General features: G+C 40.8%; 1 protein-coding gene across 3 annotated transcripts in view; it reads right to left on the reverse strand.

The window, feature by feature from the left end:
• MAPKAP1 (mitogen-activated protein kinase associated protein 1) overlaps positions 1 to 26,466 on the reverse strand; it is a 252,106-nt gene that overhangs the window by 112,911 nt on the left and 112,729 nt on the right. For all 3 annotated transcript variants that reach the window (XM_011988689.1, XM_011988690.1, XM_011988688.1), the window contains exons 5-6: positions 19,086 to 19,262; positions 2,787 to 2,896 (exon numbers count right to left, since the gene is read on the reverse strand). In XM_011988689.1, coding sequence (XP_011844079.1) covers positions 2,787 to 2,896; positions 19,086 to 19,262 — 287 coding nt within the window. The remainder of the gene's footprint in view (positions 1 to 2,786; positions 2,897 to 19,085; positions 19,263 to 26,466) is intronic.

Here is a 26,466-nt window from a genome sequence, read left to right on the forward strand (position 1 = left end):
TATTAGGACTGCCATTAGGCCTACATTTTGATTTAATAATGAAATAGTTTAAGTTCTAAATTTATTATTATTATCAAACAAACAGTTGTGTAGTCAGTCTGGAAAAAAGGTAAGGGAAGAGAAATGTCTGTGGGCAAGGAACAAGTTCACTGTTAGCCTATCAAAGGATTTCTGAAATCTTGTTTTAGCACAACTAACCTCTGTGATAACTACTGACTCTACATGGCATATGTATTTTGATTTGAAGTGGTATTTCCCTCCTTCTTCACTGAAGTTCAATAAGGGTAGCAAAGAGACAAGTGCTGTTCTGTACTCAATCAGGTAAAAGCTGTTTGATGACAGGGCTGCTCACTCTAATTCTGTCCCAGACATGGGGCATGGTAGGCACATTTTTGAAAAGACTAAGCCGGTCATTGTGACAGAGGCTCAGGAAATGCAGGACGAGTGCCTCTAACGTGGCATCTCTTTCCACCAAGTTCATGACTAAGTTCATGTGTCATAATAGGTAACTAATAGGTATTTCATAGCCAGCTGTGAGCACCAACAATTTTTTAAGTACTTTCTATGTGTTACTTTCTATGACAAGAGGATTTTCCTCTTTTCATTAATCACTCTCCAAAAAACTCATACAAAAGTTCAAAAACACAAGATGTACCCTGCCTTTATCAACCTAAGCTTAAACAAATATCTTTACCAAACTGGAGATCCTTCTATTTTATGAGACCAGACTTATTAAAGCTACAGAAAGAGCTTCTTTTGTTAAAAAGCTTTCTGGATTAAGAAAATAGACAGTAATTTATGTAAATGTATCAATCTCAATTGGCTTCTCTTGTATGAAAAGGAATACATAATGCAGATCACTGTTTTTCAGATAACTGAGTCCTAACTCTTTGCCAAGGATATGGCAAAGATTCTGATGGAAATGGCAGTAATGTGTACACAAAGGTGAACATAAATAAATGTGTGTATGATAAGCGCTGGGAATGGACATAGAAAAACGGGTATGCAATTGGACACAGACGACGGGAGACAGAAGGAAAGATACTGGCTCAGCTGTATCTAAATAAGTTCACAGGAGTTTCATGGTATGAAAAATCTGTGACAGTGGAATTTTTACTAAGAAGCTTAAAAAAGTTTCACTTTCTCCTTGGACAATTCAGAATAAGGCCTTCTTAGAATATAATGCATTATATCACAAATATACTTTTATATAAAATATTTGGGAACAAAACAAGAGTAAAGAACCAGGATCCGAAAGGGTGTATGCCTACTAAATATCTTTGATTATCTGAAGCTGTTTAAAAGCTATTCGATTGGCACCTGGAACCCCAAAATATCCACTTTTCACTGGGAAGGAGTGGCTGTGCCTCTTCAATCATCCCCTAAATGCAAAGAAGTTTGACCCCCATGCAATGGATAAAAGTCACCCAAAAAATGAACAAAAGAGGTGTTTGGAAAAACCAGAACACCATTCATCCCAGCTAACGACTTGTTCATTATGAGTGATGATGGATAAAGACTTCTCATGCTGAGATGAAATCAAGATTTATATGCATTGTTTCCTCTCCCAACTTGTGGGAAGATCATCATCATTTAATTCTATCTCTGCGGCCAGTGATGGGCATCCAGAGAGCTGGTTATCAAACGGCGCAGTCAGCTGGCAAAAGCCGAAACGTGCAGTTGGCACATCTGGACGGAGCCGCCACAGCCGAGGGTGAACAATGACTCCTGGCAAGCATCCAAATTGCTTGCAGACGCTAGCAGGTCTCATCTACAACCGCCCCTACCAGCATCTCTCTCTCTCTCTCTTTTTTATGAGAATCAGATTTTCATTGCTCCATTCAATTGCTCTCCTCTGCCATTTTTTACAGCTCTTATCGTTCCCCTGGAATATGGCCTTGAGACAGCTCATCCGTGTCCTTCACTGTGTTATCTCTTCTAACTTTTATTAAAACTTCAGCTTTCATCTGAAGATAGCTAATTAAATCTGGAACAGATTATATGCCTCCCCTTAAAAAGAGCACAAAACTATTTTCTTCAGCGCCAGCAATGCGTTTTTTCCTTTCCAAAAGGTGAAATCAAAGGTGTTTAAGAAGTCTCTTTATTTACAGAGCTAAGATATTCAACATGAGTTGATTTATATTAAAGTTGTCTGTGATATGACAGATCTTTGAGCTATTTCTCAAGATAATTATTTCTCAATCCTGGTGTATATGCTTTAAATATCACAGCTAATACTATAAGCATATTTTCCATATAAAGTTGGGTAATGAGGAGTTAGGTTATTTGTGCACATCAAGTGACTTGCCTTTTTGTCTTTTTTTTTTTTTTAAAGGGTTGCCCTCATTTGATAAAGATGAAGAGAAATTTTTCTTTTCTTCCCCATACCAGAGACATTAGTAACTAAAAGTTCTCCCATGGGAAATTATGTGAAAACATGAAATTAAAAGTAGTGATTCAAGTTTAGGACTGATTCGGTTTTCAAGACAGCTTTACATCAACTAATCATCAGCACAAGTAGCTCTGTCTGAATCTACCACAAATTATTAATGAAGGAACTTCCACAATTGATATGAATACATTCTTCTCACATATGCCACTGAGCCAGTCCCTTTCTGAGGCCCAGGGGCAATGTACAATCACCTTTTCTTGCATAGATCTGCTAACCAAACCTTCTAGCAATGACATCTGAAACAATCTAGCCAGCCATCACACACACATGCCTTATGCCCTTTTAATAAGGGTTAAGCTTCTACTACTGTGAGAATATGATTTAACTATCCCACCTGAAACCTTCTGGGATCCTTTTCTTCGCTTCACTGCCTTTAGTAAGATTTCCTTCATGGTAACCTTTGTGTTGTCCACCTGAATAAGGGAGAATCCATGAGCAGCATTTCTGTAGGAAAAGACAAATATTACATCATCACCAACATTCATCCAGAGAGATGTTACTGCGATCTTCACTGTGTTTGAGCAAGTTTTAAAGTAAGTGCATACTGAGGTACCAATTATTTAAAAATAGGTTGAATAGATATACTTCTAATGGTGGGGGATGGGAGGGGTGGTGATAAAAGATTCTAGCATGAGCGGTTCCAAGTGAAAGAGAGCTCAGGCTTAGGGAAGGTTTTTCTAATTTGTCCAAGTTGAACCTAAGTGGTCTGCGTGGGTCAGCAGCAGGGTTCCTAGTGTTGGCTTCCAAACCAAATCTTGCAACAAGGATTGACAACTGATAAACTTGGCTTGTATCAGTAGATGTCACTACAGGCAGATACTGCCATCATACTAAGCTAATGGAGCCCCAGACAAAAAAAAAAAAAAAAGTCATGTGGGGCCAGAGGGCAGTAATACCCCAAAGTAATTGAGAAGGAGGAAAATAAAATGCTCTAACTAGCTAGTAAATATATTTGTTTATTCATACACATACACTTTCTTTTTTTTTTTTTTTGAGATGGAGTCTCACTCTGTCACCCAGGCTAGAGTACAGTGGTGCAATTTCGGCTCACAGAAAACCTCTGCCACCCAGATTCAAGCGATTCTCCTGCCCCAGCCTCTCCAGGAACTGAGATTACAGGCGCCTGCTACTGTGCCTGGCTAATTTTTGTAGTTTTAGTAGAGATGGGTTTCACCATCTTGGCCAGACTGGTCTTGAACTCCTGACCTCATGATCTGCCCGCCTCAGCCTCCCAGGGTGCTGGGATTACAGGCGTGAGCCACCGCACCAGGCTGTATTTTTTTTTTTTTTTAATACAGTCTATACACTTCAGTATGAATGCTTTAATCTACTTAGTCCTAGAAAGTCAAAATATTAGCTGAAGCACAAGTAATTATAAGACAAAACACTAACACTCCTTGTAAGCTTCCAATTAATCCAACTGGGTGGGGGAAAGGCTTCATCTGGATTGGAAAAAAACTGCTAAGGAACAAGTACTCTAAAAACAGAAGCCCATCTCCTGTGTGAGGTATAACTTCACCAAGACTGTTAATTGCAATAGCAAGTATCACAAATACTACTCACTACGCTTGGGCACTGGAACAAAACAGACCAATTCCAAGTAGCTCATGTAACAAACGGGACCGAAGTTTCCAACTATGGAACATGGGAATTGCCACAAGGAGTTTGGTCGCATTCCCATTTCTCCATAAGAATCTCTAAAGGGAACATGGCCAAAAAACATGGCAGAACTTCATATTGACAAGAAATCTGAAAGAAAAGCCAAGCCCCAAGCTAAGCTCTGGAAAAGCTTCCCAATGGTAGGACAGGCTGGGAAGGGTCTTAAGCCTAGGCTGGACCCAACCAGGTGGCTGACTCTCCATAGGGGCTGGGGGTCGATCTCAAAACCAAGGACCTAATTTGCTTCCCTAATACAGAGACATCTCCACAACCCTCCTCTCCATACGGCTTGCTGTTTAATCCTTGACATTCCATTTGTTAAAAAGCAAAAGCCGAAGCTGGTCTGGCCAGCACCATCATCCATTTTAACTTGGTCAAGTTCTTGCTATCGAACAGCAGGCCTGAGAACTGTCAAGCTAATTTTACTGAACACTCTGTTACTGAATCATGCCTGAGTCCCGGCCATTCTTTACCTCAGAAGCTGGACCCCATCCCAGAACAATCTTTAAAAGTTTATTTTACTGATCAAAGCAAAATAAGAAAAAGCTCTTTTTAAAAAACTATATTTAGGGAGCGATGCAGTAAGTGATACTTTGGCAAGAGTACTGAAATGTAAAGTGCCTTGTGCATTTATAAACTTGGGGGTATTTGCTCTGGCGCTAGGCCAGTGTGTGTTTGGAACAAATGCCAGTCAACCACGATCAGATTTGCCTTCCCCTGCTTTCTCCTCAGAAGTCAGTATGTGCTCCATCTGTGACAATATGTTGGGCGATGGATGAGTAGGGCCTAAAAGAGAACACAAGTTCTCGGGTACTCACAAACTAGTACTGGCCTGGACCTCATGAACTGCCATCCACCTGGTTCTAGCGGAACTACTGTAGATTTCAGTCTGCTTAGAAATTGCTTACGTTTCCTCCTACTCTGCTGCCGGCTGACAGCATTATTTCCAGCCAATACGTTTATCTTTTTCAGCAAAAGCAGACTAAAAGCTCAAAAGGAAGCCTTGTGTTTGGACTAACTTCCATAAATTAAAAGTGTCCTTTTAAAAGATTTTTGAGCAGAGGAAAATCCCCAGTCTGTATTTTTCTGTCATTTTACCAAAACGTACCTGGGTGACAAGGTTAAAGCAAGCAGAGGAAATCCCTGGCACTTATCATCCACAGGCATTACTGATAAATTGTGTGGTGGAGGAATAAAGGATTACCTTCTGTATTTTTTCATTACACTTTTCTTTTGTTACAGAATACATAAATCCATTGTGGCACAATGTAATATGTATCACCATGCTACACCTGCGGACGCTTCCGAGCGGCTGCCATGTCTGTGCAGTCAGGAATGATAAGTGAACCACCCGTGAATGTTAACGATAGTGATCATTCTGAGGTAACTCGGCTCTCCATCTTCCTTTACAGCCTCCGTGCTGAAGCCAGGGTAGCAAGGTTCATGAGAGGAAAATGAAAACAACAGCGAAGGGAAGGGGCACGCACGGCCCTCGGAATGGACCTTCGTGAGTGTGCAGTATCTTACTCTGGGGCTCCATTTCCGTCAAAACGTGCACGTTAAAAGGAGAAAGAGGTTCTGCCCTGCGTGCTGCACATTCAGGCAGACCTAATAAGAGTTTCCTCAGGTCAGTCCCACGCTCCGCTCCCTTCCCTCCAGACGAATGCCAACTTTGGATCTTGTTCCACGTCTACAGTGAGCGCTTTGCGGGGGAGATGGGCAGGGTTTTGTTTTTTGAGTAATACCCTCATATGTTTCTGAAACGTAAAAGCATAGAATGCAAGTGGTTCTCAGCCTCCGTCTAGGTGTAAGTGTTAAGTTATGCTCCCATTTAACAAGTGGAGATGGAGACTTGCCACCACAATTTTCAGCTTGACTTCCAAACATTCTGGGTTTTATGCCTCATTTCTTTATATCCAGGATTTTTTATGGGCTTTCTAAAAAGTCTATTGAAATACATCTTTTAAAGCCTTTACTTAATGTGGGACGCTGAGTTTGAAGCTGAGAGGACAATGATCCGGGGGGGAGTGCTGGTAGTAGGCAGACAGGGTGCTCCTGGTCCCAGCCTGCCTGCCCTGTGGCACGTGCTCCAGTCTCTGGGTTAGGAGCTGTGGCGGGGTGATCAGCCCTCGGATGAACAGGCAGGCTACACACAGACCCAAAGTCTCGGCTCAGAAACCGCTCCTCCTCCTGCTCACCTCAGGGACAGACAACTTCTTTTCCCTCAGAGCAGGGCGTTCTATGGACACTGAAAAGCAGCAGCTGCCCTTCCTATGGCTCCTGGGGCTGTCCATGCTGGGTCTAGGGTGAAATTCCATGTCAGGGAGCGGATGAAACACTGCCAGGAGTGCTTCAGTCAATTCAAAGTTAGGTCCTGTCAAGTCTCGTAACCACTGAACAATGCATGGGCATTTAAAAAAGAGACTCCTCACTTGTGCGCTCCGTCCCAGTGCACAGCCACTCAGTTACCCCAGAGAAGTTTGTATGCCAGCATGAACCCAACGCAAGCAGCCTTTCTGTACTAAGCAGTAAGCGAGAGGCAGTGGGAGCCACAGAGCCCACAGGGACGTAAGTCTTCATCTGAAAAGCTTAGATTCTATCTTTAGGAACAGAGCTGGAACCAGAACCCAAGTTGGAAGGCAGCACACTGGAGAGGAAAGGGCAGAGACTGGAGGTTAAATACCCTTTGACCGAAATCCCAGTTCTGTGGCTAACGGAGATGTTGCCGTAACATGTGGGAACCTCAGCTGCATCCATGAAATGAGTAGGCTACTTCCCTATAGAATTGTCACGAGGATGAAACAGACAATGAATGCCAAGCACCTCACACTATGACTGGCAAACAGTAAAGGGAGTCGATGTTAGTTCTCTTTTGTTCTCCTTGTCCTAAGTCATCATCCCAAGAGGAGAGGCCCCACTTCAGCCCCTCCTTCCCCTGCCTCCTAAACAGAGGCTGCTTATAGGTGGGGGGGTGAGGATCTCAAAACTCATTGCCTGTCATTGGTAACACAGGGGCATTAAAATGTGTGATTTGTTGAGCTTGGTGGCAATATTCAGGGGCACTGTCAGTGAGCAGCCTGTGGCCCAAGCATCAAAGCTTCTCAAGAGCTCCTAGGGGAGCACTCTGGGTTCAGTTTTCAAAGCTTTCCTTTTTGAAAGTGTTAACTATGATGCAGGTATGTTCCACCTCAACTTAATTCACTATCTTTGAATAGTGATGATGGAAATTAAAAAATCATGGTGGTGTAAAGAATTTCAACAACATTTATTAAGAACTTTTTGATTTGCACAAGTTGTCCACTGTTGAACAATTATAATAACAGCAATGACTATTTATTGAACACTTTCTATGTGCTAGGTGCTGTTTTAAGCTTTTTAAAATAAATCTGTATTGACTCATTCAATCCTAAAATAGGTACAATTATTACACATTTTATAGAAACTGAGGCTGAAGGCATTAGGGAATTTACCTGAGATCACTCATCTATTAAAAATCCTGTTTTGGATTAAAAAATCAACAATATGGTCCCTAACTCAAGTGGCACAGTCCAGTGGGAGAGAAAGACAAGAAGCCAACAAACAATTCTAGTTCTGTGTGACAGCCACAAAGGCAGAGGCAAGTTCAGAGTGCTGCGGAAACAAACGTAGGGCACTTAACCCAGCCACACAGAGGTCAGAGGGCCCCAGAGCTTCCTAGTGGGGATGATGTCTCAAAATGCAGTCATCATTTAGCTCTAAACCATGCTAGGAGAGACGGTGGCAGCACCAGAAGGCAGCAGAGCCCAGTAAACTCTAGAATAAAGTGGCCTGGTGTGAAGCCCCACCTCTGCTTTTATGGATAACAACATAATCACTTTAACTTCATTTCCTCATCGACAAAATGAGGATGATAATTAATCTTGGATTGTAAGATTGTTGTAAAGGCAAAATACTTCTAAAGTACTTACCATAATACCTGTCATATAATAAATGCTTATAGGCCAGCCATTAGTTAAAAAAAAAGATAAATGTTTAATAAACAGTTAATATATAATAAGCATAAGCATTTTCTTCATATGTACAATGAATATATAATGATGAGACAATGATAATATTCAATATTTATTGAGCACTTACTTTGTTTAATCCTCCTAGAAAAGGTAGGGGCTATTATAAGTCCCATTTTATAACAGAGAAAATTGAGGTTTGGCAAGGCTGAGACATTTGTCTGGAGTTATATAATAAGTTAATATGTTATACAACTAATAAGTCCTGAAGGCGCCAGGACTTGAACCCAGATCAGCTAGACTCCGAAGTCTGTGTTTGTTAATCCCTCCACAGCCGCAAAGTGAGTCTTAGGGACTCAAGGAAAGAAGCGACTTCCAGACAGCACATCTTCCATGCCGGAACCACTGACCCAATCTGTGGAAAAGGTTCAACTTCCAATGTAACAAATTCAGTTTGACTATACATGTCCAGATTCTTAGCGTAACCATATGACCTACAAGATTTTTAGAGACCTCGGAGAAAGTCATGGTTTCAAAAGCCACAGTCTCAGTTTGCAGGAAGTGGGAAAAGGTTGCTAACAGCTGTTCTCGAGTCTCCAGTCCTGACCAGTTCCCAATAGTGATGAAGACATACTCTAGTTCTCAACCTGCTCTGGTCCAATTTCATGCATGTTCATTCTCCAGCATTTCAAGGTAGAAAATGGAAATATATGAGCAAGAGAAGGCCTTGTAATAACTGCAGCATGCCTGCTTTAAAGTAAGTACTTTGAGCATTACTTTATTCATAAAGAGTTGACACTAGTGTGAATGCCACATTTTGTTTCTCCTTACACTGACCAAAAATTTTTTAAAAGATCAAAGCGTACTGTGGGAGCATGCGATGTTTGACATTGGACAAAGTACTCTTTTTCAAAACAGACATTTTCCAAAAACATAACTCGCTAGACTAATGGGCAGTGAGAAGCCAAAATGACTGCCCTCCGCCTTCTCCTTGTGTATCTTTGCCAGAGTCCTTGGGACTTGCCAAATCCGGTCATGCCTGCTTAGCTTGCTCGACTGATTGTGCCAGAAAAGAAAATAAGACACAGATGTATTTGAGCTCTTTGAGATGCCAGTAAGAGAGACAGCTAATGGCTTCATTTCGACCCTCCCCTTCCAGCTGGGCACAGGTGGGGGATAATGAGGTCCCTCTCCCTAATCAAACTCAATTATTTACTACTCTATATAACCGCAAAGACATTCACATTCCGTTCAGAATATAAAACACACCGTGGGCTACTTCCAACCACTGCCACTGGGTATTTATAACAAACTCAAGTGGCTAACAGTTTGCCTTGGCAGGAGTTTAAGTGTGTAAAGTTTTGCAAACTGTTTCTGTTCAAATATGTCCTGCTGAAATGGGGTCCCAGGCGGGGTTCCATAACTGTCAGGTCAGTGAACTGCATAACATGTGAGAATGTATTCACCATGCAGTGCAGACAGGATCTGGAAATCAAACGCTTCGTTCTATCACAACCTTCTGAGAAGCATCACAGTTTTTTCAACAGCAAGACTGACATTGTATTAATAAACATTCCAAGTCACTAGCCTGACATGTACATAGCAGCAGCTGACAGACTCCGACATAAGCTGAGGGGAGAACAGAGGAAATCAAAATGAGACATAGTAACTAAACATGGCCAAAGGGGGAAGCATCACCAAACCAATCACATGGGCTCAGAAATGGGAGCTCCCGACTTTGAAGATACATATTAACTAAAGCAACAATCTGGTATAATTTTTAGATACAAAGTAAGTTGATGGTTATTTAAAATGTGTGCTTTTATGGTAGGAACAAAGCGAATCCTGGCACAATTTCAAGACATTCCAGTGAGCAAAACATACATATTTAGCTTGTCTGACCTTTAAATTCTTAGAAGTGTGTAATTAATGCTTTCCATCTTTATTACTTGCTCCAATATTTCTGTCACTTTAAACAGACACAAAGAAAAATCCTTTCTTTTCTCTAGACAGTTGCTGTTGCCAAAAAGGAAATCAAGTCAGATTTACAAATACAAAATTAAACAGGCTGCATATGTTACATTTCCATACACGAGGACAATCTGGACAATGAAAATGTTTGCTAATACAGCAGAATGAAAAGAAACAACACACAGTTGGTCCTCTATGACTCATGCAAACAATAAATAACCAGGATGATTTATACTCATATCGTCAGGCCTGGTTACAGAAAACACAAGCATCTTCTTTTATTCCTTATTCTATTTTAGTTCTGCCTCTTACCAAACATTACGGCCTTGAGTTAGTAACTACCTGTCTCTGAGCCTCAGCTTACATATTATAAAAGTGAATTGCGTATAAGAAACTTTACTGATGGGGTGTGGCCAATTTTAAAATATCACAGAAAAGAAATAAGTGATTAAAAAAGAAATAAATGAGATAGTGTCTACTAGAGGCATGAAACCGAATGAGTGTGTGAAAATGTTCTCCCTGCCCTCCCCTACTCCTTTTTTTTTCATTCTCTAGACCACAAGGCAATAGCATATAACAGAAGGAAAGGCTTCAAGCTAATGACACCCTTTAATAAAGGTCTGGTCACTTGGGGTATACTGTGGATTTATCATCAAGACGGTACACTAAAACTCCCCACTCTTCTGAAAAGCCCAGAAAAGAGCATGAATGAACCCAGGGCACGCCTCTTTAAAAAAGCAGCTCATCTTTCCCTTTCTGCACAGCCAAGAGAAGCCAAGGCAGTCTCTGGGAGCCTGCTGGGCCACAATGCCCAAGGCAGCCCAGCTTCTGGGCTAAGACCCTCTACTGTTACCTGATAACCCCTTACCCAAACAGCTCTTGGTTAGAACTGTTCCCTCCTCATGTTCCTCTAATATATCAAATATTTAAAGGAAAAAACACACACACATATATGTGTGTATATATACACATATATATGTATATGTGAGACAGTTTAACTGCTCTGACTTCTAAGGAGATTTTGACCATTTTATTGGCCTTGACTTTTTTTTTTTTTTTTTTTTTTCCTTTAAAGCCCTTTTTCCCCCACTCCAGAGAAGAATCCTGGTATGAAACTTTAATGTCAACACATTTAAGGTAATACTACCACAGTTGTTTTTGTCATTGCCACTTTTGAACTCAACTCAGTCTCACAAATTCTGACTAAATTAGGCCTGTGTTGGGAATGGGAGAAGGAGACAAACAAGGCAGGTCCCTACCCTTGAGAGGCACTTAGCCCACTCAGGATCTCATTCTCCCTTGTCCTACTTTGTCTAAAGGAACAGTAGGCTTTGGCTTGGTCACTGCTGGCAAGAAACACTGCTCGAGATGCAGGACACTATCTGAGTTCCAGATCTTTATCTGGTTTTGGGGGCCAGCCAAAAACCTTCCCATTCCTCCCACTCCTTACTTCTCCTCCCTGACACTCCTGATATCCAAACATCTTTACTGCTCAGGCTCAAAGTAGTCAGCAAGTTAGGGATTCCCATTTATAGACATATTTGCTCTGTCCAAAATCAATCAGGAACAATGGATAGTTTAGGAATCCACTTGTAGTTTGTTAAAAGAGGCAGTTTCCATTAGCAGGCTCCTAATTTGCAAGTTGTTAGAATAATCCATTCTCCTTCTCCAAACAACAACTCTATATCCAGGGGTTTCCTGGGGCCCAGGGGTTCTAGAGGGAAGGCTAGATAGATCTAGTCCTGATTAGTAAGAACATCAGAAGACATCCAATTACATGTTCCCACCACAGAACATTTTTCCAATGAGAAGTTCATTTAAATTAATTAGTTTCTCTTTAAAAAATGTAAATAATTATAAAATAATTCACAATTTTTGTATGATGGAATGAAGACAAATTTAAAAGCAGAAATAGATCTATTTCCCAATTTTGCTATAATGGACACATATTAATTATATAATAAAAAATAACCGCATTCTCACCTTAGTGTAAAGTATTCCCACCGAGAATCCCTGACAGAAATAATAGCAACTATGTAACAATTCCTACATGCCAGAGTCTCAGCTAATATTAATAATCACAGCAGCATTTCCTGAGGTTCAAGAGCCCCCAAGAATCAACAGATGAATTTACAGACTAAGTTTCAGAATTTAAAAACGTGTTTTCTCATGGTGATGTGAGCCTCCAGTTCCAGCTACTCAGGAGGACAGTCTGAACCCAAGAGTTCCAGTCCAGCCTGGGCAGCATAGTGAGACACTGTCTCTAAAAACTTTTTTAAATTAAAAACAACTTTGATTTTAGTCTAATGAAAAGCATATACAGATGTATTATCTATACATATCAATATATGTATGATATGATATGGATGTATAGATATATATAGCTATATATGCTTTTCATTGAACTAAAAGCAAAACTATATGTGTCACCACATATTTTATATATGTCACTGTTTGTGTATGGGGGGGTGTATGAGAGACAGATATAGCTGTAGGCCCCTCCTCACTCCTCATCTTCCACGTTCCCCATTTTTCACCCACCTGGGGAGCCCTGAGCCACTGCCTAGAGGAGAAATACCCAAGAGAGTCACCTGGCCCACATCAGACAAATGTGAACAGGAAATAAAATTATTAGGCTGGGTATGGTGGCTCACGCCTATAATCCCAGCACTTTGGGAGGCAGAGGCAGGCGGATCCCCTGAGGTCAGGACTTCGAGACCAGCCTGGCCAACATGGTGAAACTCCGTCTCCACTAAAAACACAAAAATTAGCTAGGCATAGTGGCAGGGGCCTGTAATCCCAGCTACTCAGAAGGCTGAGGCAGAAGAATCGCTTGAGCCCAGGAAGTGGAGGTTGCAGTGAGCCAAGATCACACCACTGCATGCCACCCTGGGCAACAAGAGTGAAACTCTATCTAAAAAAAAGGGAGGGGAGGAAAGGGCAAGACAGAAAGAAAGAAACTTATTGGGAAAATCCAGAAGTTGACCAACAAACCTATCCCATGCCCATTTGTCTATGTAGTCTAAGGCTGCTCACACACTACAATGGCAGTGCTGAGTTACAGAAACTCTATGGCCAATGGCCTAAAATATTTACTATCTGGCCCTTTGCAGAAAAAGTTTGCTGGGCTAGAAGCGGTGGCTGAAGCCTGTAATCCCAGCACTTTGGGAAGCTGAGGCGAGCAGATCACTTGAGTCCAGGAGTTTGAGACCAACCTGGGCAACACAGTGAAACACTGTCTCTACAAAAAATACAAAAACTATTTGGGCATGGTGGCGTATGCCTGTAGTCCCAGCTACTTGGGAGGCCGAGGTGGGAGGATTGCTTGAGCCTGGGAAGTAGAGGTTGCAGTGAGCCAAGATGATGTCACTGCACTCCAGTGTGGGTGACAGAGCAATACCCTGTCTAAAAAAAAAAAAAAAAAAAAAAAATTTGCCAACCCTAGGATAAGGTGGTGCGATTTGGGGGGTTATGTGTTCCAGCAGCTAGTTATTTAACATCACTAACGAACTTACTGAAAGTCAAATGGCATTACTGCAAGCTGCATACAGAACTTGTTTGCTGAATACAGAAAAATGGTGAGATAATTCAGTGGGCACAAGGATCTCTATGAACAGTCTTGCTGGTCTCTGAAAAATCTGTGCTGTTTGCTGCCAAGTCACACTATGCACAAGTATCAGTCAGGCAGAGCCCACTTATGTACAGACCAAGCAACAGATACAGTAGAGTGACCAATGTGGCTTACCTAGGACGGAGGAAGGGGTTGGAGGTGAGCATCAGGGAGTGCTCACAGATACAGGACTTTCAGTTTTGAAACAGGGAGAGTCCTGGGCAAACCACCATGAATTGATCATACTAAGAGAAAGCATGGTGGGCCAAACGCAAAGTAGAGTTTTCTAGGTTAGGAGTGGTGGCTCATGTCTGTAATCCTAACACTTTGGGAGGCTGAGGCAGGAGGACTGCGTGAGCTCAAGAGTTCAGGACCAGCCTGGACAACACAGTGAGACCTTGTCTCTACTAAACATAGTAGGGCATGGTGGCACATGCCTGTAGTTCCAGCTACTTGGGAGGCTGAGGCAGGAGGGTCCTTAAGAGTCCAGGAGTTTGGGGCTGCAGTGAGCCATGATCACATCACTGCACTCCAGACTAGGCCACACAGCAAAACGCTGTCAAAAAAAAAAAAAAAAAAAAGCATTTTCTAGTAAAGAGTATTTAAAATTTATGTGTTTGTGTGGGGGGGACACATTATAAATCAATTGGCCCACTAAAATAATGGACTAGTAGTTAAAAATACACTGTTTAAAAGGATGTTAATCATGGTGTCTCATGTGAAAATCAAAAGACTCAAGTTGACAAGTAAAACATTTAACACCCAATTAAACCCAACATCAGCAATGTTTAATTTCAGCAAAACATCATATGTTACATTAAAGTTGTTAATTTGTATTTTATTAATGCTACGGTTTTATCTGTATTTAGTTTGTAATTTTGCTTAGGTTGTGTAAAAACATTGAATTTATAGCTAAACATTATAGAACTTTATATTTGCATGTATCCAAGTAGCATTATTAAAAAACTAATTTGGATAAACATTGAGACTTTAGGAGAATTTATTTCCCTTTAAAAGAGTTCTGTATGTAACTTACATTTAAGAAACTCCCTCATGACAATTCCATGAGATAGTTACTATTATCCACATTTTACAGATGAAGAAACTGAGACTTAACAAAGGTAAGTAAAATTGTCTAAGGTCATGCATGTATCCAGATACTAGTGAAGCTGAACCGTGAACCCAGGTTTGCCTAAATTCAAAGTCTGTGCTGCCACACTTAGAGGCAAAGATGGTACTGGAGCCCCGGGAATAGCTGGTGTGAGGACCTCTGAAGGTCAGAAGGCGACCTGGGCCTTCCTGGCATTTGAAAGGCAGGAACAGGTGTAAAAGAGGGGAAGAGGTCTCAGAAAGCAAGGTGGGACATAGTGCTGGGTCAAGTGTCCTCCTGGTAGCTCACAGACACCTGAAGATTCAGTCATTCCTTCTCCACAAAGCCCTGTGCTAGGTGCTAAGGATACAGAGACAATAAGACTATGCCTTCCTCGTCTTCAAGAAGTTAATGGTCTTGCTATTAACTTAGAGGATGTGTGCTCATAAGAGGACTCATTTGAAAGTCTGTAGATCCTTAACGTTTACCCACTGCCCACGTTCACTGAAAGTTATTCCAGTTCAACTTTTTCAGTCCAGCTGAGCAATGTCCACCTAAACACTACCTCTCCTCTGCTATAAAACAAAGTAGGAGAAGAAGAAAAATGTACAAGTGGCAAAAAGATCTACTCAGTAACCCATTCAAGAAATACGTATGGCAGATCTATCATAGTAATGGAGTGATGCTGAGTATTGTGGGCACAGATAATACAGTTCTTGCTCTCCAAGGGTTGTTTATTAATAGTGACAATAACAGCAGCTAACACTAAGATGATGCGTACATATGCTAAACACCGTTCTAAGTGCTTCAGATCTATTAACTCATTTAATCCTCATAACTGATCTGTGAGATAGGTTTTATTATCTCCCTTTCACTGAGCCACAGAAAAGTTAAATATTCATCCAGGACCACACCCACTAGTAAGGGCAAGGCTAGGATCGGCATCCAAGTGGCCTGGCTCCAGAGTCCACCATGCCATCGCCTCTGCACTACAGCAGTGGCTGAATGTCAGTCTTAAGACAGTGAGATTCACAGGTTAAACCAACACCGGATTTCCCAGCCTCAACCTCTCGGCAGGGGGCTGGAAAGGGCATGGACTTTAAAGTCAGGGATGGGTCAAATCTAGGCCTAAGAACAATACTGCTTACCCTCAGTTTCCACGTCCCTAAACTGTTCATAAAAACTGGTCTTTTTGGGATTAAGTGAGATAGCATATGCATAGTTGCCCCTGAGTAAGCATTAGTTCACTCCCTATTGTCAAACCTACTTCCCTCTTTCTGTTTCAGCTCTGTGTCTTCCCAGCCACTTCTTGTCCCTCCTCTACTGGGAGACAAGTGGAAGGAGTGAAGGCGGGAAATGATGAGGAGTAGTTACGGCTTTATTTATTTTGCTGGGATTTCCTTCTCTGAAACTTTAGACACATCCCTAGAGACTCCTGAAGGTCTGCTCTGTTCTGCATTTGTAAGAGAAGCTTTACTAACTTAGAATATAGACCAGAAAGGCAAGTAAGAGGTTGCTGAACCAAGAAAATACATATAGGGCAAACGGTCAGTAATCTGCACTATTTCATCAGACGACTGAGAAAAAGAAAATTTATTGACATTTTTGTTCTTAATGCTCACATATAAAGATTTCACTTTACCTCGTGTTTTCAGAAGCACTCCAGACACATCAAATAAACTCTCTTGAATTTTAAAATAGAAAAAGGATTGGTCTATGTGTGTGTCTGGGAGTGGGAACACAGGGATGGGAGTAATTCAGGATCAAAAAACAGAGTATTAAGTTTAAAGCAGTTGTTACTCTTTGCCTTCCCCCTCCTCCTATTCTCCAGAAGGCAGGGTTCATAGTGAAACACTGTGTAGTCTCAGATGCTCCTCCTGGAAAGGCATATGAATCCTAGCCCCACTCCACTCTATTGAAAACTCAGTGATAATAGCCTCTTGCTTTAAAAAAGGACTTTTGATTCAAAAGACTGCTATGATCATGTGTTAATATTTACGTAGAAAAAGTTCTAGTCATATTAATAATCAATAAAAATGCAAGTAAAAACTACTGAAATGCCACTGTGTATATCTTTTAAAGTAGAAAAAAACACTTCTAATATCTTGTAATGGTAAAACGGTAAAAATGATTTTAGGAATTCTGTTGGTAGCATTGTAAATTAGGACATCTTTCAGAGGGCTATTTGTCAATAAAAAGTGAGTCTAAAGACATTTCTACGCTGTGACTAATAATCCTACTTACAAGGCATGATCCTAAGGAAGTTGTTCAACAGAATAAAAGGTATATAGATAATGACTGTCATCATCAAATTACTTACTAAAACCACACAACGAAGCAATCTAAATATTCTGCGATCGGCTTCCACTGCATCCCATACACTTTTCTTTTACACTGCTTATCACATTTTAATTATTTGACAACTGTCTCACTACTAGATAGTAAGCTCCATGAGGGTAGTGCTGTCTCTGCCTAGATCTCTGGCACATAAATACAGACTGTAGGAATTAAGAACAAATACTGAAACATTTATAATTTATCATTTATTTATTTATTTTTAGACAGAGTCTCGCTTTGTCGCCCAGGCTAGAGTGCAATGGCGCGATCTCAGCTCACTGCAACCTCCGCCTCCCGGGTTCCAGCGATTCTCCTGCCTCAGCCTCCTGAGTAGCTGGGATTACAGGCGCCCATCACTGTGTCCGGCTCATTTTTGTATTTTTAGTAGAGACAGGGTTTTGACATGTTGGCCAAGCTGGTTTCGAACTCCTGACCCGCCTTGGCCTCCCAAATCCTGGCCTGCCTTGCTCTCCCAAAGTGCTGGGATTACAGGCGTGAGCCCAACCTAATTTAATGTTAAGTAAAAATAACACAAGATATATGTGTGCTACAAGTGAAACTGAGTAACACATACACATGATTATATTATTATACAAGATTAAAAATAGTTAAGTTGGAGGCATCATTGGCCAACTTTTCAATTACTTTAAATATTCTTTAAAGTTATTTTAGTACCTCTGAAATGAAAAAGCAGGAAAAAATTTGCTGTTACACACACCAAACTTGACCTTGTAGTAGGGATGAAATGGCCACCATCAAAGCCTGAGGGCCTACTCCCTAGCTTACCCCCGGGCACTCAGGTATTCTTTCTTTGCTCAAGGGTAGAAAGACCCAAAATACTCATGTATCGTATGTAACATAACCCTATTTTCTATAACAATCTCAAACAAAGACAGTATGTTTGGAGAGATGGAGAAATGCCTTCTAAAGCAATCCCTCTTTTGAACAGTGAATTTGCTGGTTACTAACAGCAGGGGGTGCCAAAGGGATCGCTATTGTTCCCAGGAGATGGCCAGGAGAAGGCCTGCTGAGGCCTAGGTTAAAAAAAGCTTATATTTGAGAGTAAAATCCAAATGCAGCAGATTTTCCCTTAACAACTGGGACATGTGGATAAAATTCAGGAGCTCTATAAACTTGAATGGATAAAAACTACATTTTAATTTTCACTAACTTCTGATATTTTACATTTCCTTGATTTACAAGTGTAGGCAACCAATCACAGTAGAATCACAGTGCCAGTGACTCTGTCATGAACAGAAGTCATAGCTAACACCACAGCACGTTACAGCTGTTGCAGATTTCTCAAATGCCATTTATGCTCATCACTGCTTTGAAACAACGGGCTTCAAGAGTTACTGTTAGGTATGCAGCTGGATCTTATTGTTTAATCTACTAGTAAAGCCACACATATTACTATATCATGAATTTGTTCAGTAATCTGATAACTTTAAATAACAGAATACTTTTATATTCCAGTGGATTTTATCTTATGCATGTACACACACTTTTCTGAGAAAGGCACAAAAAGAGTTTAAGACGTGTGCTTAGTCTCAAGGTAGGCAACTGATAGGGAAGGTCAAATTTGGTCTGAGAGAAAAGTATTTTAAGTCACAAGAGAGAAGTGGCCACAGTGCATGTTTTCATTTAGTGTGTATTCCTCGCAGAGAAGGTGCAAACCCAGAAGTTTTGCTCCTTAGGCTCCCAGTGCACCAGCGTTTCCAGAGGCCTGGCTCTGGACCTGCCGTTCAGAGATTTGCTTCACACAACAGGCCACTGCAAAGCCATCTGTGTAGCCTAGGTGCACAGGCATGAAATACAATGTGAATGTCATCCTCAACATCTCTCTGGGAGTTATCATTATTACCACTGGACTTTCCAGATGCCAAATATCATTTATTTGATGAACGAAACTAAAATCAGATTCAAAATGCTAGAAGGTTGGGATGAGATACTGAGAGAAATAACAGAGTCAGTACTCACATTCGAACAAAGAGTGACTCTTTGGATGTCAGACCAGGAGATGAGTACTTTTCAACCAGGGCCAAAGTACTGAAGCCAAACTTATGAATGGGCTCATTGGAATCCAACGGGGGGAAATCGGTGTCTACCTCCCCATCATCCTCAGCAATATGCAGGCAGTAGGCACTGACATTGTCACTGAAAGGAAAACCAAAAAGGTGAGTGAATACCAAGGTAGCGAAGGGACAAGAAGACCAGAGGGTATGGTGCACAGCAAGCAAATTGAGGAGACTGCTTTTCTTTACCCCAAGCCTGGTGATACAGTAAAAAACCCCAAATCCTACTTCATTTGATAGAGAGAACACATATGGCAATGCAAAGGGGAGAAAAACAGTGTGAAATGAAGGTCTTCATACTACTCTGTTCTTGCAACATTCACTGAGCCCTATTGTAGCTACGACAAAGAACCTAACCTCTTAGATCAAAGGTGAGATTTAGTATCAGCCCTAACAGCAGCTTACAGCATAGTAGGGAGGAAAACTAACAAGCACTACACTAGCGACAATACAAATGTAAAAAAAAAAATTTAAAAAAAGATATATATATTTATAAAACAGATATAAACAAAATTGTAAAGGGGGAAAGATTATTTGGCCACGGGGAAGGTGGTGGTCAGAGGCCTCTGATTTATGATTAGGATTAAGAAAATATCTGGCCAGGCATGGTGGCTCATGCCTGTAATCCCAGCACTTTGGGAGGCTGAGGCAGGCAGATCACTTGATCCCAGGAGTTCAAGACTAGCTGGGCAACATGGCAAAACACTGTCTCTGTTAAAAATACAAAAATTAGCCAGACATGGTGGTGAGCTACTCAGGAGGCTGAGGTGAGAGGATCACTTGAGCCTGTGAGGTCAAGGCTGCAGTGAGCTATGAAGGGGCTACTTCACTCCAACCTGGGCAACAGAGTAAGACCCTGTCTCAAAAAAGTAAAATTAAAATTAAAAAAGAAAATATCTGTGCTCTAGATCAGGAGACATACTCAAGATAACCAAGATAATCCATACAGTTCTCCCTTCTCTAAAGAGTATCTAACTCAGTTGGTAGAATCTGCCTTCAAACACCACGGATCCTTAGCAGAGTAAAAGCAAATGACCGGATTAATCCTGACACAGATACCTGGCCCTCTTGACTACTTCTGCACACTTCCCACTCCCCAGAATGTCCAGACAGTACTCCCAGATTGCAGCCTTGCCCAGTTTAGAATCAACACATACCCTCTTTGGGGGAAGTAAAAAGTTGATCTGTTCAAAGAGGGTGGGAAACTGTACCAACATACAGACAGTGTAAAACTGCAATCAATTCAACTTGCTGTGAAACAGCAAGCCTGCGAGCTTCAGAAGTATGCGAGCTTCAGAAGCAGGAACCCAATAGTTCACAAGGCAGTAGAATTCTAAATTCTGAAGCTTAAATTTGGAGTTTTAATTACATGATTGATGCTTAAATTAATTAATTGCAAAGTGTATGCTAATTGTTTAATTGGTTGTTTGATCTATATAGATCATTTTTTGAATTAAATGAGTTGATTTACCAAGTTTATTGATTGGATGTGACAATGAATTATTTCACTGACTACCTGATTTGCAATTTTCCCAATTAATTCACAAATCTTTAGCTGCAACTCTGCTTATTGAAAGAGAGGGAGCCTACTTTAGGTGATCTATACTCAGTGAGTCTGTCATGACTAAGAGATATTTATGATAAAAAACAGGTAATAAGGACAGATTAAAATTAATGGAACCTGTAAATTTGCTAAACGGATTGATAACAAGAAAGTAATCTAGCTATGTTTGTCACTTTACATTTCAGGTATCTGCAATGCTGTTAAGATATTTAAAATTCACCTATGAATGGCATGGGAAACTTTTGGATCTCTGCAACAGGGTACTAACTTAAACACAAAACTATTATAGAGGCAAAAGAAAGCACTTTGGATGAGGAAAATGTCATGGTATACTGGCTAAGAGAGCTCTGTGGTCAGAACGAGTTCAAATTTCAGCTCCATGGCTCGCGGCTATGTGATTTCAGAGAATAAGCTTCACCTCGAGTTTCAGTTTCCACTTGGGTAAAAAGGGTATAATCACCCCTTAGAGGTTGTAAAGATTAGATGAGATAATATATGTAGTGTCTGGCATGTAATGTAAATAAAAAATAAATGGGAAGGTAACTATAATAAGAAAGTCATATGGAAACTAACTTATAGTTGCACCAATTCTTAAACATAAATTGTGGATGCATATTAGAGCAACAATGCAACTGAGCAGCATGTTCTATGTACACACATCTGTAACGGGAGTCAACATGTCCACTGCGCTCCAGCCTTGGGGTCACTCAGCTCCCAGGATTTTATGAACAGGGCAGACGTGGATGGAACAAGCAACAGGCAGCACAGATTATTTATTGCCATGTAAATCAACCTGAGGAATGTTTGATTCTCCAGCACCACGAGGTTCGGGGGCAAATAATAAGCCTATTGATCAAAGCAGAAAGTTCAACAATGATATCAGAAGAATTCTGCTTTGATTGTTAAGGGACACCCCAAATCCTCTCAAAACAAATTCAACAAATATCACAGGCTAAGATTTGAGATCCAAAAGGTTTGCTGCCAAGTGCTATTATTCTCCCCAGTTCTTAAATATGAAGCGTGAAATCACTCATTCAAAACACATCTGTAAAGTGCCCCCCTGGGCTGTGGCCTGTCCTGAGCACCAGGAACAGAGGAAGGAAAAGAAGACTGATTCCTGCCATATTACAATAACAAGACTAATGGAAACCTCTTCTGGGTCATCAGTAAAGTCTAGCAGCAAATAGTGCTCCAACTCCTCTGACCCCTTAATTGAAAATCTGAGGAGATAATGACTAAAATTCTGTATTTTACACATGGACATATTGGTTCCTTTGTGCTTTTATAAAGGAATCATTAGTAAAAGAATCTACTGTTATATTTTGACTGCTAAAACTGCTTCAGGACTCCAAATTAGTACTAGTACAATACCAGCAGTATCATTAGCTACATATACTGAGTACTATGAGCCAGACACTCTGCAAAGTGGCTTAGATATACAAGATCACTGATACTTCACATCAACTTTGTAAATGAATCATTTATTATTTCTATTTTACAAATTAGACAGCTGAGCCTCAATAGGATTAGGTGGCTTGCTCAAGATTAAACAGCATGTAAGTGACGGGGCTGAGATTCAAATCCAGGCAGCCAAGAGCTGTCCCTCTTGACCCCCACCCATTTCTCTGCCAAAGTCATGGTGTGTCAAGACTTCCTGAAGCACTTGGGAACCCAGTCATCTATGGAAATGTGACACATTTTGATGAGAAGGAGGAAACCATGACATATTACTTATAAAAAAAAAAAAGATTTAGTTGAACCTCCTTACTCTTACAGATGGGAAATGGAGGCAGAGAAAAGAGGGATAACATGCTTATGATCACCCAATTAAACAGAGGCAAAGCTGGTCTCGAAAACTCTGGTCTCCCTACTTCTTGTCCATTATTCTTTAATCAAATAAAAAACTGGTGGACTTTGAAACGGGGAGAGAAAAAGAAAGGTGGCAGCTCTGGTCCCTGCCTCAGGAAATCCCCTGATACAGACATCTCAAGAGTTTACAACACAATGAAAGCAGGGGCACTTCCCATGACGTAGTTTGGTGGAAAGAACAGGGACTTTGCAGACACATCTGGTTTTAATGCTAACTCAAATTCTTAGACGAAATCTCTTTGAGCTCCATTTTCTTATCTGAAAAACAGCTTTCCTTGACTTCTTTAGGAGACTCGCTTGGATCTCCGAAATTCAAGCAATTCTCTTTTGTGGTCTCACAAAATTTGGTCAATATTTCTGTGTATCACTAGTCATATTGCTTTTTCCTATTTCTGCATCTGTGTTCTAAAGAGCAAGGATTCTTCTATTATCTTTCCCTACTTACTAAAGAGTAAAGTGACTGGCATTTAGAAGGTACTTAACAAACATTTGTTGAATGAATGAAGATATGAACTTGTAGACTGAATCACTCTATGAAAAAAGCAAAGGGTATCATTATTATTTTTGAGATGGAGTCTTGCTCTTGTCACCCAGGCTAGAGTGCAATGAAAATGGCACGATCTCTGCTCATTGAAACCTCTGCCTCCCGGGTTCAAGCGATTCTCCTGCCTCAGCCTCCCGAGTGACTGGGATTATAGGCGCCTGCCACCACACCAGGCTAATTTTTGTATTGTTAGTAGAGACAGTGTTTCGCCATGTTGGCCAGGCTGGTCTCGAACTCCTGACCTCGTGATCCATCCGCCTTGGCCTCCCAAAGTGCTGGGATTATAAGCATGGGCCACCACGCCCAACCAGCAAAGGGTATTATTAATGAGGTATGTGTTAACGGGAAGAGGGGAAGTAATAAGCTTTTCTTTTTGTGTTCTTGCTTTTCACAGTGATATCTGTTAACCAAATAGGGCTTTCTAGGCAATGCACATGTGTCAAAGATTGTAATTCAAGACTAGAGGAGAAGGCAGCTCAGGAAGAGGTGAGGATGAAAGGGGAATTTTTATAGTCCATCAAGATACGAATACTGGCATCTCACTTTTTATGGAGAAAAAACAGTGAGAAATGACGATACTATGTAAAAATTCTCAATTGTCACACATGAAAAGACTAGAAATAAGTGTACCAAATGGGTTAAGGTTATACATATATTTAAGTCACTAGCACTCTTTTCCTTCTAATTTTCTATACTTTCCAAATATCCTGAGTACAGATAACTTTTATTTTCCTTTCTTTATAAAAGATTTATTTTTGATAGGGGTAGCACATTTTTATTGTGCACAATTTAGAAATCTGAAGCAGTATGAAGAATGCAGGGAAATCTCTTAGCCTGCCACACAGAGAATCACTTGTCCTGGAGACCCTGAGCATTGTCAGCCTCACTCACGTCCCCTTGTTCCTAAGTAGTCATTTTCTCTACCGAGTTTTGGAATTATGAAGGAAGTAACCATATCTACTGCATAAGGGTCTTGTAAGGACTGAATGATTGAATTTATTGTACAGTGCCTGCATGAAGAAAGATTCTCATTTTGCTAAGATTTCTTCTACTGCTCTTAAGCTTCTGATTATGCAGAAGCTGAATTAACTATCTCACAGTAGCATGGTAGACAGCATGAGGCAGAGAGACCTAAAAGTCCTGTTTCTGAGTCACCACCAGAGAAAGAGGAATGATCAAAAGAACAATGAACGAGTACAGGATAATTGGATCCACAGGAAGAGACTTAATTTTAGAGTTGGGTTGGCATAAAAAGAACAGTCCCTTTCACGGGACCATGAAGTCTCCAAGAGAACTGGAAGTTTGAACAATGAACGGATGCAAAATAGAGCCTGCTGCCAAAAAAGAGGTGGGGGTGGGGGGCGTACAGGGCAGAATACATATGATATATAAATCATATCTCTAAATCTTTAATGAGTACAACTTTCACTTATTCATGTTTCATCAAATGAGGTTAAAATTTTCCATTAAAACATGTATTTCATTGAATTGTTTAACCAATATTCATTTTATGTTCAAAGGCCAGTATAGCTTTCACAAAGTAACAGAAGCCTACAGCCCATATATAGATGGCATTTAATTCATATGTGAAAATTCAGGAGCATTCCAGAAATCATCCCAGATTTCTCCCAAATGTGATCTGGCATGTTCAATTTACATACTCATAAAAATTCACTCATCCTCGGAAAATGTAAAACACACTTAAGTATGATGACCAGATAGATGAATGCTCATTGTGTTTTTTTACATGAAAAATAAAAGAGCACATGATTTTTAAATGTCCAGAACTCTCATTACTTGGGCTTTGGTGTTTATTTTGATGAGACAATCAATGTTAATAGTGTATTGGGCATTAGCAAGGGAAAAAGGGTCATGAGGATTGCAGCTCAGAAGCTGATCTCTCTGAAATCAGAGAAAAGGCTTTTAAGATGATCAAGATTTCCTTTTTCCCAAAACCCTCAGGACAAGGAGGTCCAAAAAAACCTCAGGAAGTTAGATAACTTCCGGATCCTTGGTTTCTCTCCTGCAAAAAAAGGTTATTATCTGTAACTTACAGAGATGTTGTAAGGAATAAAATCATACACTTGAAGTGCTTTAGCATGTGGTGTGACACACAGTAGGCCCTCCAGTGTGTATCTACCAACCCATTACCTAGTAGTGTGGTGACTAGCAATTGGGAATTGTTGTAATGGGTTTTCTTTCTGTGTAGGTCACCGAACAAAATGTATGCAATAATTCCACATCTGTCACTTAAATAAAATAAATCAGCAGGTTGAGAAATCTAACTTGGTGATTTTTACTGAATAAAATTCTATATACAGTCAGAAGCTTGTTTTAGTAGACACCTGAAGAAGGGCCTCCTCGGCAGGGCAAGGGTAGAGAATTTCAGTCCAGATCTTTAAATGTTCCTATGTCCTCTCACCCATTCCACAAATTATTGAGTATTTGCTGTGTTAAGCATTGTGTATGGACTGGGGAATACAAGCCCATAAAATAGACACAGTCCAGACTCAAAACTATGCTACTACTACTTATAAGACTTCTTGCCGGGTGTGGTGACTCACACCTATAATTCTAGCACTTTGGGAGGTCAAGGCAGGCAGACTGCTTGAGCCCAGGAGTTTGAGACTAGCCTGGGCAACATGGTGAAACTCCATCTCTGTAAAAAATACAAAAATTAGCTGTGTGTAGTGACACATGCTTGTAGTCCCAGCTACTCAGGAGGTGAGGTGCGAGGATAGCTTGAGCCTGGGAGGATGAGGCCGCCGTGAGCTGTGACTGCACCCCTGCAGCAGCGTGGGCAACAGAGTGAGACACTGTCTTGAAAAAGAAAAAGAAAAAAGACTTCTTCATTCACTTGGATGTCTCTCAAGTAATCTCTGCCTTCATTACACCCAAAACTGAACTCCACTCACACTGAGAAACCTGTTTCTGTAGGATATCCCATTTCAACCCTGCCATCCACACAGTTCTTCAATGTCCATCCAGTCTTAGGCCTGTCTCTCTTTTTATTCACCCATGCTACAAGTTTTAATTAATATCTACGTACATGACTCCTAAATTCACATTTCCAGCTCATATCTCTCCCCTCTAAACTCCAGATGAGAAAATATAAGTGTCTACTTGAACACTTCGTTTGGATCTAGCAAAGCCATCTCAAACTAACAGGCAGAAAACCAAACTCATGCTGCCCCTATCCCTCCTAGTCACACAGCAAATCCCAATGAAACCTGCTGTTCCAATGCTAGCTATTTCAGTGAAGAGCACCACAGTGTATCAAGGTGTGCAAGTATGAAACCTCTCCTCTGC

Source organism: Mandrillus leucophaeus, unplaced genomic scaffold, assembly GCF_000951045.1.
Source record: "Mandrillus leucophaeus isolate KB7577 unplaced genomic scaffold, Mleu.le_1.0 Scaffold335, whole genome shotgun sequence".
Classification (NCBI taxonomy): domain Eukaryota; kingdom Metazoa; phylum Chordata; class Mammalia; order Primates; family Cercopithecidae; genus Mandrillus; species Mandrillus leucophaeus.